Source organism: Anabrus simplex, chromosome 2 (genome assembly GCF_040414725.1).
Source record: "Anabrus simplex isolate iqAnaSimp1 chromosome 2, ASM4041472v1, whole genome shotgun sequence".
Classification (NCBI taxonomy): domain Eukaryota; kingdom Metazoa; phylum Arthropoda; class Insecta; order Orthoptera; family Tettigoniidae; genus Anabrus; species Anabrus simplex.
Genome location: NC_090266.1, coordinates 82,605,603 through 82,619,756, shown reverse-complemented (window position 1 = coordinate 82,619,756; position 14,154 = coordinate 82,605,603). Strand labels below are relative to the sequence as shown.

Genomic DNA, 14,154 nt, shown 5'->3' with positions numbered 1-14,154 from the left:
AATGGTAACACATTCGCTGTGGAGGGGTCGCTCATAGATCTGTCAAGGATTGGTTGCAGATCAGTACCGAAAATTTTGTTTATTAACCCTTTATAAAGCAGTACTCAATAAAACACTTTCTTTTACAACTAACTTTATTTACAGGCTCTATAAGTGCTAAATAATACAACTTAACAGAAAACAAAGACAATCCAGTGCTCAGGAGGTCAGTAATAATACTCCGCACCACCTGTTCTCAACCATTCAGAAGTGGGAACATATTTCCCATCGTCCACCTACGGACACAATTTCAGTTCAGTTAGTTCACTTTTTATTTAGCAGCAATGTTTCGGACACCTATGTGGGCTATGGGAAGCATATTCCCACATACAATGTGAAAGAAATTTATATCTCAGAATTCCTCAATTGGTAAAAGGAAGTGAATAATCTCAGAACAAATAAGAAAAATGCACAATAAACAAAGAAAATTCATGTAAATAGTATATATACCAAATGTTGATTTCTTACCTTATTTTCACTTCATAAATCTTGTTCACAACAGGCGTTGCGCTGCCACAATATCACTATTCAGATGTTTTCCAAAGAAGCTTAAGATTCTAAGGAGATCAGAATAGTTCCACAGATATTCCCAAGAGTACAGCACACATCAATACATGGGAAATAAACTCCCAGCGCCCAGAATTACAAAAAAAACCGAGGTGGGAAAATAATTCCCACCGCCTTATAAAGGGTTAATATAGCCCGACATATGAAAGTGCGCTTCATCACTTGCCAGGATACTGGTGTCAGTTGCCACAACTTCCAGGATAGTCTCACAACATGCTCTACGATTGGCCCAATCACGTTCACCGAGTTCCTGAACACCCATAATTTTGTATGGATGGAACTTCATCTCTGCGCGTAAAATCCTCCCTACGGTGCGATCTGAGAGTCCATAGCACCGAATGCTGAAGAGATTGCGCAATGGTGTCTCACTCATAGGCAGTCTCTGGTGCTCGGATGCTACAAGGCTTACCAAGCAGCTTTGTTTTAACACTCAAACCACTTTTCCTCAAACTATTCACCCATAACAGAATGGTATTCCTGCTCGGAACTTTCCCATGTCGACCTAACCCAATGTGTCTACGAAATAAATGCTGTGTTGTGGTAACAGAGTCTACATTTTAAAAATAAGTCTCAATCACAAAACCCCGCCATACTAGCAACTGACTGACTAGCCCGAATGAGGCAATGCATGCGCACCTGTTCTAAAAGGTTAAGGCCGCACGCACATGTGCGTCACAACAATAACACCTGCTCAAGAGCTGTGGCCAATATGGGTGTTAGTTCACTCCTATCCACTGTATGTGACATAAATGGCAAACACTACTCTTTTTCTAATATCGCAATAAATTTGTGAATGGCTTGTAGTATTGAGAGTTATTTACACCTGAATTTCGTCAGCTATTTCTGCTGCACCCTGTATAATGATTACCTCATTTACATACTTCACTCCTTCCACGTGCACCTGTGCATCCTTCTTTGAAGACCAAACTTATTAACCCTAAGTTCTCCACCTGTATCGGTCTTTCATAGATACTGCTGACCACTTTCAGGAACCAATTAAAACAAAAATCAACCTTCTACCAAACTATGGTTGTCAAAGAAATATGTTTCTTTTGGCCAGACAATGAAATACCAAATATAAAATATACTGCATCTACTTACAGCAGTCCATCTTTTCAAATGCCATCAGTCCTATATTGGCCAGACAGGGGAAGAGAATCAACAGCATCAGAACAAAGGATGATCTGATACCAAAAATTGTCCCACACAACAAGATTAAACAAAATATCACTTGGACACCACCTGTGTACAACTGTGCTCTATCCAGCGCCTTGAACCTTTGCTGAAATAGAAAAAAAATATTAATGCAAAACTTCGGAACCATTGACATGTGGGAAAATTTACTATTTGTACAAATTATTACTAAATCTTACATATATGCTGCATAACTATCAAATTTCACACAAATGTTTGAGGAAAAATATTTCCGAGTATCTTTAAAGAAACAAACTAAAGGTTTTCAAAAGCAAAGGATTCATGTTAATTCTAAATTATAATATCTGGAATCTAAGGATAAAACAAGGCAGGTATAAACATACAACAACAATTCAACCCTACAGTTCACAAGTTTTCCAATTTAGACACACAAAAGTGACTTGGAATACAGAATATACACAAATTACAATACCATATATTGAATAACGATCTCACAAAAATCCATACAAGTTCACGTTTACATGCAAGAAATGGAAGAACTTAAGAATAAAACCCAAAGAGTGGGAAACAAGATGATGAATTATATAATTATATTTGCTTCTGTTATGCCTAGCTGCAGATTTGAGAAAATTAGGATGATAAACAGTTATTCTCGTATGCTTCAAGAGACAACTCCCAAGAGCAACACTATGAATACAAGAAGGACTTTGTGATAGCTTTCTCAGGAACAGGGAGCATATGATGGAGTATCCAGGGACTAGAAGTTCTCCAATTGAAAAGACTGAGTAACGAAATAATTGGGAGAATAGAAGGTAGTAGAGTTATGTAATATTCCTCTTCAAGTAGAGAGAACAACATGGGTCAGAATGGAAAATGGTCGAGGGGGCTGGTGAAATCTCACTCTTGCTCTTGGTTGCAGTTATCAATGGAGTACTGCAGCAGAGCGTGGCAGGAATATTTAGAGAACGTAACATGAAAACAATGCTATTTGCAGGTAATTTGATAATATGAGGAAATTACTTAGGGAAAAAGTACAAGAACAGCTCGATGCAGGGGAGGAAGTAGTTACATTAAGCGAAGTGCATTTCTCTGCTAAATTAACAGAGCAACAAATGAAGAACAAGAATAGCAGGCATTAGAAATTTCCAAAAATTTTGGAAAATGTGATCAAGAAAACTGGGAGAAACAGTAATAAAGTGAATTAAGAGATACAAAAGTATGGTAGCAATTTCTCCAAGAAATGAAGATACCTAATTTGTAAGGACCAAAGATAATTTCTGGGCAATGAATGACAACAAAAATGCCAAAGTGCTTGCAGAAGACTACTATATTGTCACTGAGAGACCTAAGCTAAATGGGTATACTGGATATAAGAAAGAAAATCATGTATCCCACAGCACACACAGATAAAAAGATAAGAAATATGATGGTCAGTGAATTCTCAATTGTGTAGAAACACATGATCTGATAATCACCAACACATTATTCAAAAATAGTGATGCACATTTAATTAGTGCTACATCACAAGGCTACAAAAACTGTCTACAACAACTACTGGGTGGATTGGGTAGCTCAGTAGTTGCTACTGCCAGTCTCAAGCCCAGATATAGGAGCTGGTTTGGCATCAGGAAGGACATCCAAACATAAAACCTACTGTCAATTCAACTAATGAGTCCCAATGGAATGTAGTGTGAAATAAAATATGGAAAGAAGGACTAGGGAGTACCCCTTAAGTAGTAACATCGCCTTACAGCCATGATAAATGGTCAAGGGCTCACACAGCAGGGATAAATACAGCAACAAGAGCAAGTCCAGTTTATGGACAAAGTGTGAGGATTGGCACTCTGAACATAGGGAGTAAGACAGGAGGAGTAGAGGTAAAGGTCGATAATGACAAAATGAAAGTTGGACATTTTGTGTGTAGAGGAGACAAGGTGGAGACGGAATAAGGTCAAGGAGCTGGGAGAGGGCTACAAATTTTTCTGTAGTGGAGCAAACCGAGAAGGGATAAATGGAGTTGGGATTGTGCTCTTCAGTAAGTTGGCTGGTAAGATACTGAAGGTCAGCAGAAGAAATAATAAAATCCTGCACATGAAACTGTGTATGGGAGAACAGTAGCTAGTGGTTTTAAGTACATACAACTCACAATCTGGTGTCATAAACAAGAAGGATCTGTTCTGGAATGCGAAATACGATAAAGGACGGAGTTGGAGGGCTGTAAGAAAGTAATTGTTCATGGTGACTTGAATTGCAATATAGGTGAACGAATATAGGCTTTGAAAGAGTGCATGTTAGTCATGGCGCTGGAAATAGAAATGCAGAGCGAGAGAGGATAGTAGATTTCGTAATGAGATTCGATCTAGCCATTCTGCACTCTTACGAGACAAGAACACTTGATAACTTTCAGAAGTGGAAACAACTGCTCACACATTGACTATATCTTAGTGAAACGAGCACACTTTAAGGATATAAAAATGACTTTAATGCAGCCATATGGCCATATACAAATACCATTAGACTATTGTAAATAATAAAAAAAATTAATCAACTTTATTTTTATTTTACTATAATCCATGAGTATTTTGCTATGTTAGACTAAAATTACTCCTCTAGGCAGAATTTTGTTATGATGGCCCTCTTTTGGGGCACTTTAGAATGTGATACCTCTCACAATTATACAAGATAAAAATCATCTTACTGGTCCTTATTGACTGTAGTTCGCAACTGAGAAAATACTCGGTTTATCCACCTATTCAATACTCTATCATTCAATCTACGAGACTGATACAAGTTACATCAACACTGTAGACATGTTTCAACCCTTGTGGGTCATCATCAGTACAATAAAGTAAGACAATACAATTATAAAAAACTTGATTAAGAAAAAAAATATCCTTTGGAGAATTGTAGCGTTCAGTGTCTATAGGCTCCGTGCACTTATGGGAGAAATGCACCGCGTTTCACCATACACTTATCCACTGTCATCTCACTGCATGCTGCCATGGCCGATTAAATAATAACAGTGGGATTTCAGAGTGTTTTATGCAACAACAATTGGCCACATTATTCCAAACTTGCAGAACACCATTAATAAGTAACAAGATTGATAACTTCGCACTAATCCGACCACCGTGGGAAGCTGTTTAGTGGCTGCATACCAAACTCAAGAGTGTTTAAAGGGAGTTTCCCTGGCGTGGCTTCACTTTTTGCTCCCTATAAGAGATGAGATGGGGTATGGGGCAGCTCATTCGATGGTAAGATTGCTGCTGGTGCGTGTCATGAGTCTGTCTGTGTTATTGTGCCAAAAAACTTTGTCTGAACCAAGACTGTAATTACTTCAGTGTGGTCACGCTAATTTTATTCATCGGAGAAGTGATTTGTAAGCCTGTTCAATAACTATTTTAACATGTGGCTACATTAAGATTTTTCACTGTGCGGTCGCAATTTGCTAGCATTCAACTAGAAAATTGCCGTATGTATAGACTTCTTCATAGAAGTGGCAAGGGCGAATGTAGCGATAGACGATATTCGGCAAAAGGATCAGAGCCGCTAACTAAACTATCCAGGTTTTGTTTACAGGAGACACAGGTGTGGTGAAGTTGAGCTAACTGAAGTGACGATATAGTTCAGCGGATAAGGCTACTAGTTTTACATTTCAGTAAAGTAGGCTTATACATATGTTAAGGCGTAATTTCGTCTGTTGACAGGACAATAATGTTAACATCATGATATGCCAGTCATTTATTTTACACCCATGAAATTCAGTAGGAGAGACGGTGGTGTTGTGCGGTTTATTAACTCAACGTCTCATTCCAGTAAGTGTTGTAACGAGGTCAAGACCGAACGTACGAAATCTTCACGCTGGACTTCGGGAAGACAACTTCAGGGTGGAGCAACCTACGCTGATGGGAACAAGAGGATCGACCCAGGACGACATCGTCACCATGATGGGCTGAAAGGGCAGAGCTAAGCCCTGAAGGAGGGAGGAGGTCACCAAACATGAGAAAATTGAACCAAGCCTTTAAGCATGTGCTAAGATTGGTGACAGTTACGCAGAAATTTAGTACTTAAGCATGTAAATATTAATAGTTGAGCCCTCTTGGCTATTAGAATATGACTTGATCATAGCCCATCAGGCTATTTATCAAGATGGCTTTTAAATCATTAATGTTGTTAATGTACAGAATTTATCATGTACAGAATAGTAGGGTGTGTTATATTATTTTATGGGTGAGAAGAGAGCTAGGAGTTACTTAAGGTGGTTTATTTTAGTGTTAGATAAGTATATTCCCTAGTGTTTTGTCTTCAGGTTAAACGTAGTTGTAAGTCAGGATTATTTTGGAAAGCTTGTCACTACCACTTATCTGGAAGGATAGAAAGATTTGCATAATGTAGTATTTGCATGTTGCCTGGATATGGTTTATTTGCATGTTTTCATTTGATTAAATTCTGTTGAGAAATTCAAATCACGTTGTAGGCAATGTCATCAAATCTCTGACTAAGTTTCACACTTCCAAATATGGACTCGAACCATGGGTCTAGAGGATGTCAGGTTACGCCATATGCACAGTGTCTCATGATTTATGAGAAACAGTATGGTATAGTACTGTGAATGAAATGAATTAGACCTGAGGCGGTCTGCTAAGAGAAACAGATATGTAGAATGAGAATTGGTTCCTTACTTGTTATAAGAAGTTCTGTTATGGCTCATAGGTTTGTCAAGAGAAGACGAAGAATGAAAGCCCTTTTGTCATGCCAAGTCCAGAATCGAAGTGAAACGAGGTCAATGTTAACCTTGTTTACAATTTTTGGTGTGTGGGGGACCCTCGCCGGCTAGACAGCCAGGTCATTTGGCCCAAATACTCCACCCCAGGATGCATCGGCCATTTTTAAAAGCCGTGGGCTGTAGTGGATTCTTTCCTTCAGGCCGAAAGTTATTGGTGACAACAATTTTTTGTTTGTTTATCTCTTTTTTCCACTTGCTTGTCTATATAGATGTATATTTGTATATGTGATATCTTTGTGCACGAGTGGGTTCGATCTCAATTATTAGATTGTCTAGTAAGTATGAAGTTCATCCACTGGATATGAGTTCACATCCCTGTGACTTTTATGTGAAATCAGGCAACAAGTAGCTTCAGTGTTCGGTTTTATTTTAGTTGTTTTCATAGCGTTCAGGGTTTCTGTTTATGTGTAAATATTTCCCCGTATGTGAGGGAACCTTGATAGTAAATCAATTTCTGCGAAACATCCCTAATCCTAGTACCATGTTTTTATTTTGTAGGTCCGATGGTGTTGTTCACCAAAAGGCGTTATAAATGGTTCATTCATCCATTCATCAGCACGGCGACATCACTTTATTATTTTGTCTTTGTAAAGTATAAATGTTAGCCGTTTATGGCATTTTATCCTTGCACCACGAGTGTGGTGTATTATAAAGTAGAATTGTTAAAGATTTATGAATTGACTATGCTTTGTCAATTAAATAACTAAATAATCACCGAGTTCCTCATTTAAAATTTAAAATTATTAGAGTAGTATCCCTGTCCAATTATACTCGCGTCACAAGAACCCGAAACGCCCATTCGCCGGTTGCAGCTAGGCTGGTACAATTTATTTTATGGACAGGTAAGCAGGTAAGTTATGTAACCCACTGTTACTTTATGTGTTTGATATATATTATTGTATGCCCTATAGGGTATAATACTGTGTCAAAAACAAAACAAAACTTGGGATAGAGAATGTACAGGGACACAAGGTTCTACTCGTCACCCCAGTATGATCCATCGTGACGGCTATCTACATCACAAACATGACCGAATCAACACATAGGGAATGTGGTCTTAGATTCTAATAAGGGCTTCTGACAACAACATAGAAAGGGATTCAACGATTGAGGGCCACTGTAAAATGATTGAATATAATATATTCATATGCACATTATGTATGTAAACACCACACATATTCCAGCTTCTTATGGTCAGCTGCTCATGAAGGTCCCCGTAAGTAGTTCTAGTAATTTCCACCCACAGCAGCACATTGATATATGCGCGGACCATATAGTTGAGATATTAAGATATTAGATAAAGTAGTAATATGGGGTGGATAAAACGGGATATATATGTAAGTTGGGCTATTTCTAAATTTAATAATTGATCTAATTGGAACATCAGGTTTGTGGATTTTGGGTGCAGCTCTGGCTGTAGGTAGTTTTGGGTTCATTGTGCCTAAATGGCAACATTCTTGCTCATAAATAAAAACATGGAGTTATTTAGAAGGGTTTTGACATTTCTTTGGATTTTAGGAGTGAGGCCTTCTTTTGTCAATAGAAAAGCATTATCTTTAAAAAAGGTTTCTGTTTTTTGATATTGTCATCTTTATTAATTATTATGGTTATGTTGCCCTTGCCGGCCTTTATAGTGATTAGGTTGTTATCTGTAATTTTCTGCATTAGATTTGTTATTTGGGAGTGAGGGGTTTGGTGGTTATTTGAAACTTTTGCATCTCTGAATGTATTTTTTAATTTCTGGTTCATGTTGTAGTCCACCTCTGTGGTGTAGTGGTTAGTATGATTAGCTACCACCCCCAGAGGCCCGGGTTCAATTCCCGGATCTGCCACAAAATTTGAAAAAGTGGTACGAGGGCTGGTACGGGGTCCACTCAGCCTCGGGAGGTCAACTGAGTAGAGGTGGGTTCGATTCCCACCTCAGCCATCCTGGAAGTGGTTTGCCGGCCCCGTGGTGTAGGGGTAGCGTGCCTGCCTCTTGCCCGGAGGCCCCGGGTTCGATTCCCGGCCAGGTCAGGGGTTTTTCTCTCGACCTGAGGGCTGGTTGGAGGTCCATTTAGCCTACGTGATTAGAATAGAGGAGCTATCTGACAGTGAGGTGGCGGCCCCGGTCTTGAAAGCCCAGAATAACGGCCGAGAGGATGTATCGTGCTGACCACATGGCCCCTCATAATTTGCAGGCCTTCGGGTTGAGCAGCGGTCGCTGGGCAGGCCAAAGCCCTTTCAAGGGCGTTAAGTGCCGTGGGGTTTGGATTCATGTTGTATCTTACTTCTTCCTGTTTTTCAATAGGTAAAAGGGAGATAGTTGGTCTATTTTTGGTAAAGTATTAATTGTATCTTTAGGGTTGGCTGAAGGCCAATTGTGTATAGGACCTTTTCTGAGTACCAACTGCTCTGTTTCATCAAATTGGTCATTTGAGAGGTTCCAAGTGGTGGATGGAAAACATGATTGTTATTTGACTTGGCTTCTTTTCACTCATTATTGGGAAAGTTGCTCTTATTAATTGAACAGAATCCAAAGAAACCTCAAAACCCTTCTAACAAAACTCTCATGTTTTTACTTCATGATCAAGAATGTTTCCACATAATCACAATGAACCCCAAACTACACACAGCCAAAGCTGCACCCAAAATCCACAAACCTGATGTCCCAATTAAGCCAATTATTAATTTTAGAAAGAGCTTAACTTACAAATTATCCCATTTTATCAACTCTTTTTTTTTTTCAAACATTATAAATTCCATAATAATTCAGTAGCTTTTTGTAACAACACTATCTCACATACCACACACTCATTTGATGTAATGAACATCTATGCAAACATACCAATAAAAGAGATCATAAACTTAGTTCAAAGTAATTTACATAAACACAGCCATCTTAGTACACAAGAAGTTAATGAGTTCATGATTTTATTGAAATTTTTACTGAACAACAATTATTTCACGTTTAACAACAGTACCTATCATCAACCTGGACTCCCAGTGGGGGCTCCAGCATCTGGAATTTTAGCAGAAATATACTTCGACAACCTTGAAGACACTAAAATTATTAACCAGATTCAAAATATGTATTTCTGCATTTGTTTTGTTGACGATGTTTCTGCGATTATAGATCAGCAAATATCAAATAGCTCTACCATACTAGCCCATCTGAATTGAATTGAATACATCCATACATTAAATTCACAAACAGAATCAAATTCCACCCCCCAGATATTTAGATTTTAAAATCAGCCCATAACATCCCTCTGTCGAGACACAACTATAAAAAAAAAAACTGAACACCATATATGACATAGCACAAGATAACAGTTATAATAAATCCTTTGTCAAGATTAACAAAATCAAAAATAAACTTAAATCCACTCTCAGCAAAGCAAACCAGAAAAAGATGTACACTACAGTACATTTACATTCTATAATAATAATAATAAATAATAATGTAATGGTCATAGCATCCGCCATGCCAACTGGCAGTGGGCCCAGCCCAGCACCGTATAGGCCCATCCATTACCCTTCAGCTGCGCCAATCACGCGCAGCACTTAAGTGCTAGGTCAGCGCCACTCCCTTCCGCTCGCAGTCCCGTAGCAGAGGAGTATGGAAATGACTCCACGATTAATCTGGAGTGTTCCATCTCGCGATGTTCCTGGATCCATCCAGCATCCAGACGATTCTAGAAGGGCCAGCGCAGGTATATAAGAGAGGAACGACCTGCCTGCAGTTAGTGAGAGTTAGACTGAGTTAGAAGTTGGTGTGGTTCAGTCGTGAGCGACTGCCAGTGTAGTGAAGTATGTGAACTGCCGTGGTTATTGGACTAGTGTGCTACAATGCGGACCGTCGGCGAAGGAGAGAACGTGTAGCCGTGTGACATGGGACCTTGTGTGTGAGTGTAAAACTGTGTAGTGTGAGAACAAGTAAGAAACGAAGGGAGAGAGAGCGCGCGAACTGCGTAAGTGTGTGTTATGAGCAAAAGTTTTGTGTAGTCTTGTGTAGTTTAGTGCGCAGCTAATAAATCTTAGTATTGAAGCTACCAATCTAGTGTTAATTGATCCTACTTGCCCACCAACTCGTTACACCTCGTGTCAGAATTGGGATCGACTGGTAGCAGTAATTTCGTAACTAGGAATTTCTAGTGAATCGTAAAATGGATAGCGAACAGTTTCAGGCTCTCCTCAATACGTTCACCGAACTCTCATCCAAACAGGATGAAATCAAGAGCAAACTGAAACTGGAATTAAATGAACTTAAGGGTGGACAAGGTAAATTAGAACAGGAAATGCGCTCTCTCGAAAGTAATTAAAGAGTGACATTATGCAGGACGTAGAGGAACTGGTTGAAAAACAGATCAAAGAAATACAGCAGGTTGTGGAGTCAGGGGTTCAAGACCTGAAAGAAGAAGTAAGTGCCCTGCGTACGAGAGTTACAGTCATGGAGACTCGTGCTAGGGCCACCCGCAGCGACAGCGGCTCCAGCGCCGGGAAAGTAAAACCCCCACGCTTCGATGGGACAACATCTTGGCGGACATTCCAGGCTCAATTCGGAGGAAAAGGCCATGTACCTAATCGCCGCACTGCAAGGAGCAGCAGCGGAAGTACTACACAGCCTTAGCCGGGAGACACTTACGACGAGATCGTTAGCGCGCTCTACAGCCGGTACGGTGACCACCAGCTGGCAGCCGCCTACCGAGTCCAGCTAAGGAAGAGGACCCAGCACGCTAATGAGACGCTGCAAGAATTCGTGCAAGATGTGGAGCAGCTAGCCCACAAGGCTCTGGATGAGCTGCCTCTGGACAACATTCAGCGGGAGGCAGCCTATACATTCATTGGTGGGCTCCGCGACGCTGAGATCCGTCAAAAGCTGATGCTCAGCGGGAGCAGGACCTCAGAGAGGCCCTGACGTTAGCGCTGAGGGTGGAGGCAGTGAAGGGAACAGCAGCACTGTCACCAAGAATTGGAGTAGTCAAATTAATAATCAGGGGAAGGAATTAAGTGATAAAATTAGTAATGTAGGGGAAGAGGTAAGAAATTTAATTGATAAGCATTGCACAGCAGCTAATGATTGGGGTAATAGTGTGGAGAAAGCAGTTGATAATATAGGGAGGGAAAGTGATGATCTGAGAGATTTTGGGGGCAAGGGGTGTGAAGAAAAGGAGGAGGATTTGTCGGAGTACCTACTGTGCGCTAAAATTGATGGTGAAAACACTGTGGTAATTGATGCTCTTTGGGAAGTTGCAGAAATTGAAAAAGTAGTTAGTTGTGAAGGTGATGAAGATTATTTTGTGGAGGAGTCTTCGAGGAAGACATATCATGTTGTAGATGTTGGTTTAATTGAGGAGATTAATGTTACATCGATAATGTGTCGGAGTAGTGATGATTTTGAGATTAATGAAACTTCCGTTATGTGGGAAAAGAGCATCAGTGTTGATGACATGAATGATGTGCGAGTGGGAACAGCAATGAAAGATATGGAAGATGTCGGAATTGGGGGAGAATTTAGTAGTAATGGTCGGGATCTCGAGGTCAGTGATAGTAGTAATTTCAGGAAGAGAGAGAGCGTGAGTGAAGGAAAGTATGAGAAGAGTTGTGTGAATGAGATTGAGGTGATTAAAGCTGGTATGTCCGAAAAGGATGATTGGATGAAAACTGTCGATGCTGTGGCTGAAAGTCTTTGTGAAGTGGAGGTTAGGTCACATTTTGTGCATAATGAGAATCATAAGAGTAGTTGTGAATATTATGGGGATTCAGAGTTTGAAGATTTTATGAGGAGTAATTGTGTTGGAAACCTTTTGGTATTTGGAGAAAGTTCAAAGAAAGTGAGAGTGACAATGTGTATGAGAGAACAGGAGGTCGATTCAAACGTATGTTGAGTGGAATATCTGATGCTGAAGATCGTACGAACGATTTCAATGAAGTGTGGAAGAGTATTGATGAAAGATGTGCGATTGTGGTGTGTTTTCAGAAAAGGAGGGATGTTTTGATTGTGAAATGTATATGTGTTCCGAACGGAAGTCTGTGTAAGTTGTGTGTGAAAGAATGGGAAGAGAGTTTTTGTGTGAGATTGGCAACCATGGTAGATCTATCCTCAGCAGAAGTGGTATCTTCAAAGGTGATTGATTTAGCAAGGCAGAATTTAAGGAAGGCAGCTGATAGGAGGATGATGCAGCAGGGGAGGCATCATGGAGATAGTTTTGATGTAGGGGAGGCGGTGTTACTAAAGGTTCCACACATTTCATCTGCAGACAATAAAGAAATTCATAAGTTTTTAAAATTGTATCTGGGACCTTACACAATAGGTAAGAAAGTTGGCAAGTGTGCTTCTCACCTGTTGAATAACAAAGGTGACATGATTGGTACACACAATATTCACAATCTTAAGAGGTATGTAAGGTGAAGTATTTTAAGTTCAGATATTCTGTGTATGTTAAGAAGAATGTGTGAAATTTTCTTTAAAATCTTGAGTTAACTTGACATGCTGTGTAGACTTATGTACTGATAAGACTGTGATTTTTTCAGATGTATTGCATATAAATCTTCACAAATCAAGGGGAGGTATTGTAACCGTACAAAGATACGATCCCCAAATTTTAGGTTAAGAAATTTCGTAAAATAATTTGTAATGTTAAAGTCATGAAAATCATGTAATTTTGTTTATTTAGAATGTAAAAACGTAATATTATAAGAAGAATGTGTAGTTAGGGAATATTGCATATGTGCATCATTATATTTTTATAAATTTCCGTTTGGGTAAGGGTCTGTAATTATGGCCTAGCCGTAAGGATTGTGCAACCGGGAAAACAGCGTCTATATCAGGAAGGACGATTGAAGTCAGTTGAATGTGGTGCAACAAAGTGGCTTGGAAACACGGGGTACGGCCAGGTAGAATAGGCTGAAGATTGGAGTGGATCAATGTGGATTTACGTGAGTGGACGTTCGATGTCACATCAGACGCACGATAGCCAATACGAGGGCTTTGTTTTAAGCAAGGTTGGGTTGACTGAGCGACGCGTGAAGAAGTGCCTGTGAGAGCGTTGCTTCTTGTAAACTTTTCGGGACGCTATAACCACGTGCAGCAAGCCTATATAAGTATGTACGCGTGTGCGGCAATTCATTCTGACTCTGATTCTGTTTCTGATTGTGTTCTTGATTCTGTGTGATTGATTCACTCGGACCGGCGCGCGGGAGCTACTTTGCGCAGATTCCTAGGCGATGCTCTATTGTTCTTATGTATATTCTACCTACGGAGTGAGCACGCTAAATATCGCTGATGCTACGAGTTTCTGGTGGCCGTTATGTAAAAGACGCTACTAAGTGTTTATTTGTAATTCCATCTCTGTATAATAACTAGACTATAATTCTTCTACGAGATAATGTACAGTTGATGTGGTGATGCGTACCGAATCTACATTCGGCAGTGGATGTGTGGTTGTGCACAGAGCTAATTCTTGGTAAAGGAAATCGTCGGTCGAGTATACAGTTTCAGTTGGAGAAATGTGAGGCGTCACACTAACCTGTGCGGCAGTCGGGAAGGACTCAAGACTTCGATGAAGAAGTGTGTAAATAAGGTTAGGGATGCTCTTCGTAAAGAAGGTTGCATCCGTACGTAG

General features: G+C 39.9%; 1 protein-coding gene across 2 annotated transcripts in view; it reads right to left on the bottom strand.

Annotated features, from left to right (window-relative positions):
- The window catches only part of LOC136864911 (endoplasmic reticulum metallopeptidase 1), a 500,707-nt gene that overhangs the window by 151,619 nt on the left and 334,934 nt on the right, over positions 1 to 14,154 (bottom strand). For both annotated transcript variants that reach the window (XM_067142320.2, XM_067142319.2), the window contains exon 10: positions 1,708 to 1,888. In XM_067142320.2, the coding sequence (XP_066998421.2) occupies positions 1,708 to 1,888 (181 nt within the window). The remainder of the gene's footprint in view (positions 1 to 1,707; positions 1,889 to 14,154) is intronic.